This window comes from Solanum stenotomum, chromosome 1, assembly GCF_019186545.1.
Source record: "Solanum stenotomum isolate F172 chromosome 1, ASM1918654v1, whole genome shotgun sequence".
In the NCBI taxonomy this organism is placed as follows: Eukaryota; Viridiplantae; Streptophyta; class Magnoliopsida; order Solanales; family Solanaceae; genus Solanum; species Solanum stenotomum.
Genome location: NC_064282.1, coordinates 49,074,883 through 49,081,423, shown reverse-complemented (window position 1 = coordinate 49,081,423; position 6,541 = coordinate 49,074,883). Strand labels below are relative to the sequence as shown.

The window sequence follows — 6,541 nt, the reverse complement described above, 5'->3', positions numbered from 1 at the left end:
GACTGAGTATAAGTTAAAAGACGATAATTTATTAATGAAGACAGAAAGTTGCTTAAATAGAATTACAGCGGAAAGACTCCTAAACGAACTGAAGTAATAAAACCTAACTAGACAATAACTGCTGAAACTTAATCCTAAATAAACAGGGATAGGGACTGCTCCAACTTAATACGACTAAATAACTAAGCTGACTCGTGATGTTCCAATAGCTATCAGATACACTCTGAAATACAAATACATAGGAAGAGAGCCGAGTGAGATAGGAGGAAGAGGAGTGAGAGAGTCAGTGTATCCTAGATACATGTATCCGAAATACTAGATACATTCTAAAATACATGATACATAGAGAGAGATGCAAATGAGAGAGAGTCCGTTTATGCAACTACATGAGAATCCACTTGGATATAGTGTATGTGGAACAAATCACACCTTAATTTTGACCTCATGTATCTTTGGATGCACCAGAGACATGTATCAAGATATCAAAATTTGGTACGAAAGATAATATCAAAAACTCACAAGAATGCATATAATTAGGTTCTAAACTAGTGAGATTTGTGTTGTTTTTGCAAAAAAAGAAAAGAAAAGAAAAACGAGTCGTCTCCTTATACAGGCTTGAATAATTCTTTCCTCATTAGCTAGCTAACTTTTAGGGTTGAATTGAACTCAAGATCCATTTCTTAATATGGCATCAAAGTTAGGGCCAAGATCCACTTCTCAATACATATAATTACTAAATTTTCGTTTAGGCAAAGTGCAAACAGTGCAGAGACACTGATTGAAAGAATCTCCTCGTAAAATTGAAATCAGGTACAACAATGGAATGACTTATTTCTTTATGACATGAAAAGAGAGAAAAACAAACACTTGAGTGGTGGAACTAAGAATTGATCATAAATGATAACTTATCTGGTTGGAATCTCCCTAACAACTTACAAAATCATCATAGGAGCCCTTGGGAGTAGTGGAAAAACTTTTCTAACACATGAACAAAACACTCACACACAACAAATGGCTAACTTAATGGTTTGAATGAAAACTATAGATTGGGAGAAGGCAACTTTCTGCCTGTTGTTATGGGGAGACTCTTCACTTTGTGTAGAGGACATCTTCCCATGGGTGACGGTACAATGGCTGCTTCAATCTCTTCTGGTCAAATGTGTGCCTGACATTTCAAAAGGTACACGTTAATCATTAATGAATTAGAATCTAGCTATCATAAACAAGAATTACTGACGGTGAATCTAAAATGGTGATTAAGCACCATCATGCAACTCACCCTATAAGCCCAATTGAACGAGCCAGCACGAAAAGTCCATTAAGGTAACCAATCTCCACTATTTCATCAATTTCTGGCTTGGTGAACATTCCACTGCCCGCAAGGAGATCCAAGAAGAGGGATCCAATGGCACCATCAACGTTGAGGACTAGGTTGTTTGCCTTTGAGAGTGTGTAAGTTTCAACCTGAACAGCATATTCCATGTACTTAACAGAAGGGAAATTTTCCCTAGCATAACGCTGCAGTAGTTCCACTCTCTTATCTCTGTTGTCACCTCTCTTAATCCTGTTACACAAGAAGTAGATGTGGAACGTCAAATTAAGTGTAGAAGCATGCTAACCCTACAAGTTCAAAAGAATTCCAAGTACATCTTTTAATTCTACAATTCTAGGATATAATCAAGAAGCTACAATATATGCTACCTGTGGCCAATTCCTGGAACTCGAATGCCCTTCTTCTTCATACTTTCCACAAACTCATATGGAGTAAGACCCTGCAAACACAAAACATTTGAAAATATTTATTCATCTGGACTCAAAAGAAACCAGCAGGAACTGCTTCTAGACTGATGAGTGCCTAGGGAATGCTCATAAATCATAAGCCTTACCTTGTCATAAGCATCCTTGAAGTACCGGGCAGCATCATCAATAGCACCACCAAAACGCGGACCAATAGTCAGCAATCCTATTAAGAGACACATTAGTCCAGTTTTGATTGAAAACTAAATGAACATCTAGAAACCCGCAGACTGTAACGTACCAGAAACAAGGCAGGAAACCAAATCTTTTCCAGCCCTGGCAGTTACAATGGAATTGTGTGCACCAGAGACACAAGGACCATGATCAGCACATAACATGACGCAAATCTGCCATGAATTAATCATGACAAAGTAAATTAAGAGGTTTATATACAGAATAATTGCCGTTGGCAGAGACTGATGGTTAAAAATAAGAGTTTATAACCTATTGAAAGAGTGATAGAGTTGCAACCGTAAGAACTATACCTCAATAAAACGTGTGCAATAACGTGGTAGACTACGTTTGAACCACAAGAGAGATATTACATCACCAACACCAAGTCCCTGCTCCACAATGGATGACATGGGTACGCCAGCATAGCAAGGTTCTTCACCTGTGAACAGAAATTGAAATTGTAGACACAATCAGCATCATTTCCGATTCTTATTTAGCCACCAGACAAAACATTAATCATTGATAGGAGACAAGTGAGGGTTGCACAAGTGGTTGAGCACCTTCACCATCGACCGGTAGGTTGAGGGTTCGAGTCACACAGGAAGTTAAGTGGGAACACTATTGATCCTCTGGAAGTAGGGTAAAAAAAAAAACATAGATAGGAAATACGCAAATCCAACTATACCTCTATCGTCAGATATTGTGGAAATGATATGAGTTGGGGCCCGAACTTTCCCACTCTTAATTGCCGTGCTAAGATCCTCAGGTATTTGAGGAGGTGTAATTTCCTTTACAGGAGTAGTCTTTCCTGCTTCAACCTGCCAAAACAAATACGGAGTGGTGTCAGAACTAAAAGCAGAGTAAAAGGCATAAAAAAAATCTCTGCTGAATATCAAGAGACTCACTAGCTTTTCAAATGCATCTTTGATTGCTCCTTCAAAAGCTTCATACGAGGTTGGAACTATAGCTCCAGCGTCTCTGAGTGCTTGATTCTTTGCTTGTGCAGACTCCATTTCGCCACCACTCTTTGCCCCCTATTTGACAAAGACCATGCAAAGTTAAACTTATGTGCAAAGACTATACTGTCCAGCCTATTCTAAAAAGAAGAAAAGAGAACAAGGAGAAAAGCAGTTCCGTCAAAACATCTGTCAATCTTCGCGAGATACTACAAGCAACATGTTTCTAGGAAATGCGGAGATCAAGGGAAATAGAACTCACCGCATGACCAAATTGTACTTCTGACTTGAAGAGCGTAGCACAAGTTCCACTAACCCAGGCAACAACAGGCTTGTTGATTTTTCCCTGCTTCAAGGCTTCAACCAAGGAATATTCATCTCGTCCACCAAGTTCCCCCAGAACAACCACCATTTTAACCTAAGTATATCAAAAGCATGATCAAAAAGAAGCGAAGAACTAGTAATTGAAAAAGTAGTGATGGAAGCAGGAAATACATCAAGATATCAAAACATCAGTTGTTTATGCACCATTGCGCTTCTAGTTATATCAAAACAGTGGAATTACATCAATCTTAAATCATAAATACTAATGGTGAACATTAGGAAGAAAGTCAACAAATTCACAGTGTGTGTGTGGAAAGGGATAAACTTTTGCCAGTTGGTTGGAATGTTAGCTATTTGATTATAAAGCTAAAAAGTGGCTTCTTTCTAGGCATGTTCAATGGGGGATTAGAATTTAAACTAAAAACAATCAGGATCTTAAAAGTAGCAAAACCGAGGGCCTGAGGATAACTTGGTGATATTAATAGGAGAATGTAGCCTATACGAATGAATTACCTGTGGGATATTGTTGAAGCGCAAAACGTGATCAGAAAGGGTAGAGCCAGGGAAAACATCTCCACCAATTGCAATTCCTGCATATACCAAAATTCACTCATATTCTATTTCTCAATAAAAACAACATAAACATGCTCCAATAAGATGGATTCAGAATTCTGAATGCCCAACCTTCATAAATTCCATCAGTGACACGAGCAATTGAATTGTATAACTCATTAGACATACCACCCTGTACATCAAAAGAAAAGTTATTATACTTGAAACCTGAAAATGTTATTTTCAAACTATTCAGCTTCATATATTAGAGTGAGGTCATGGTTTCATGCATTAAAGTATGGTAAAAGGGATGTTTGAATGGTTGCATACATTAAATTTAGGTGAAGATACGTTTCTGAAAGTAGTTTTAGAGTAGGTCGAAGTGTCTCACAAGTATTTTCTTATCTTAATTGCAGTCCAGGAGATAGTAAAATAGAAAGTAGGGGGGAAAAATGTTGCAGGTGTAATTGATTAGAGATTTTTTCTCTAATATTTATTAAAATAACAAGACGAAACCGGCTCTAAAAATCACTCACAGATTTTGAGACAAATCCCACAGATCCAGGTCGGTAAAGTTTGCACTGAATAATGTTATCAATAGTTCCAGCAGTATCACCAATCTTAAATGCACCAGCTTGAATACCTCCAACTGTAGCTGGACCAATTACCACCTGAGGAAGATCACCATATTATACACCATAAAATTTGGAAATTAATAAAGGCAGTAAACTAGAGTGAGGTAGTTATTGACACCCAAAATGCTCCACTTGATGATCTGTTAAGAGCTCATTCTACCATTTCTTTATTATATCTTAAAGAAAAGATAAAATCTGCGGACAGGGGAAAGGGGGATTCATTGACACCAGGAGAGGCAACCATAAAATGTGAGAGAAGTAATTGATAATTTCTTCAGTTTATTATCCATAAGATTATCCTATAGTTGATTATACATTATCATTCAAAATCTTACCCCACCCCCAATAAAATGATAATGAATGTAAAGGCATAAACCTGATTGGTATGACATAATATTACCTTATTGTTTGCCTTTGCATAAGCAATCAGCTCTTTAGCATCTGACTCGGGAACACCTTCAGCTATAATAGCTGCAACTTTGATGGTTGGCTGTTTAAGAGCCGACATGGAGGAAGCAGCGGCACTGCAAATGAATAAGACAGTAAAGAAGAGATACAATAGCAAATCTTTTGCAGCTTCAGGTTTTCACTTCGAGAAAAAGGAAAATTCAAGGAAGAAAGCACAACAACAACAGTGGCGAGCACCAACCTTCTGAAAGATGCAAAGTTAATGAAAACATCAGCCGTGGGATGTGCAGCACAGGCGGCTTCAATGCTGAACAAGTAAAATGTAGAATATAATCAGTGTAAGTGATAAGACACCAAATTAACCAAATAGAAACCAGTAGTACAAAGGTATGTGAAGACAACATAGATCAAATATATCTGCCAGGATTATGATATATCTGATGGTTGGAGAAAGTTTCAGAACTAGGGCATTTTTACTCACTGAAGTAATTCAAGCTGTGGAAATGTAACAACACATTTTTCTATATCTTTTACTAACTGAAGTAATTCAAACTAAGAAAATTTAACAGCACATTTGTTGCTAAGTGACTTAATTACGAACCATTAAGTTAAAAGTTAGCACATGATCCATCACATAACCAGGGAACTCAATTGCTAACACTGGAAGCAGAGAGCTAAATATAAGCCACACAAAAGCAAATTGCATACTTGAAGGGACCAACAAAAAAGAAGACCACGCTGAGAAAGATTACCAATGGACATCCTTTAGAGATCCAAATCATAATAAAATGGGAATATAACCAATGGTTGAAAAAAAACCAAAAAGAAGGACGCACGTTGAGTGTACTGGGATTGCGATTTCCTCCTGACCAAAGAAAAGTTTCTGGAATCCCTCAGAACCAGGATTAATAATTCCAGCAACAGATGGTGTTTCCCTCCCTGAAAATTTGAAAATTATAAAATTAACACTAACCAACACATTGAAAATAACAAGATCATTGTGTGCATATCTGCCTGTAAATAAATCAAGAACCAGAGGCATAGTACGAACCACAAAGGAAATCAAAATCAAGCATGCGCTGAATAGGAAGCTGCTTGTAGTTGTAGAACAATGCTTGTGTAGTCTTGGAGAAAAGTTGTCCAGTAGCCATTTTGCCAACTGCAAAATTCCAACATCAACACCATCCATAAACAGATAATTTCTTGCACAGACAGAAGGCCAAAACAATACATCAATAGATAACTATTGAATCATTTCATCATACAGCTATTCTAGTGGCAATGTGTATCCAAGTAGTGATACGCGAAATGGTATACAAATTAGTTAGCTCAAAAACAAAATGGTAAATGAAGTATATTATTGAAGCAGCAACATTCCAAAACAAATAAGATGACAAGGAACAATAACGAACAAGAAAGCTGATTCTTTAATCCAAACAAGTTTGTGTAGATCTTTCCTTCCTTAAGAGAAACAAATACAACTGAACCTCTAAAATGATGAGATCTTTTAATGAAAAGAGAAAAGAGTTGTAACAAGTGTTAATGCAGATCCCAGGTATATATGATAAGCGGGAGAAAAAGTCAGTGAAGAACAAATAAAAGAACCTCGGAAACATCGAAACAAGAATTGAAAGGCGTTTAACGTTTTCAAGTAAAAGACACAACCCCGAATCAAGAATTCAAGAGGGGTCACCC

At 37.2% G+C, this 6,541-nt stretch overlaps 1 protein-coding gene across 1 annotated transcript; it reads right to left on the bottom strand.

Annotated features, from left to right (window-relative positions):
- Nucleotides 1-778: 778 nt before the first annotated feature.
- Nucleotides 779-6,001, bottom strand: LOC125842255 (ATP-citrate synthase beta chain protein 2-like). Its single transcript, XM_049521523.1, has 16 exons — nt 5,898-6,001; nt 5,683-5,785; nt 5,088-5,153; nt 4,839-4,962; nt 4,340-4,474; nt 3,936-3,996; nt 3,765-3,841; nt 3,190-3,345; nt 2,877-3,005; nt 2,657-2,789; nt 2,283-2,410; nt 2,039-2,144; nt 1,887-1,963; nt 1,702-1,772; nt 1,280-1,564; nt 779-1,165 (listed from the first exon to the last, which is right to left on the bottom strand). Exons 1-16 carry the CDS (start codon nt 5,995-5,997, stop codon nt 1,090-1,092), a joined length of 1,827 nt encoding a protein of 608 aa, XP_049377480.1. The 5' UTR covers nt 5,998-6,001; the 3' UTR covers nt 779-1,089.
- Between the last annotated feature and the right edge of the window lie 540 nt (nt 6,002-6,541).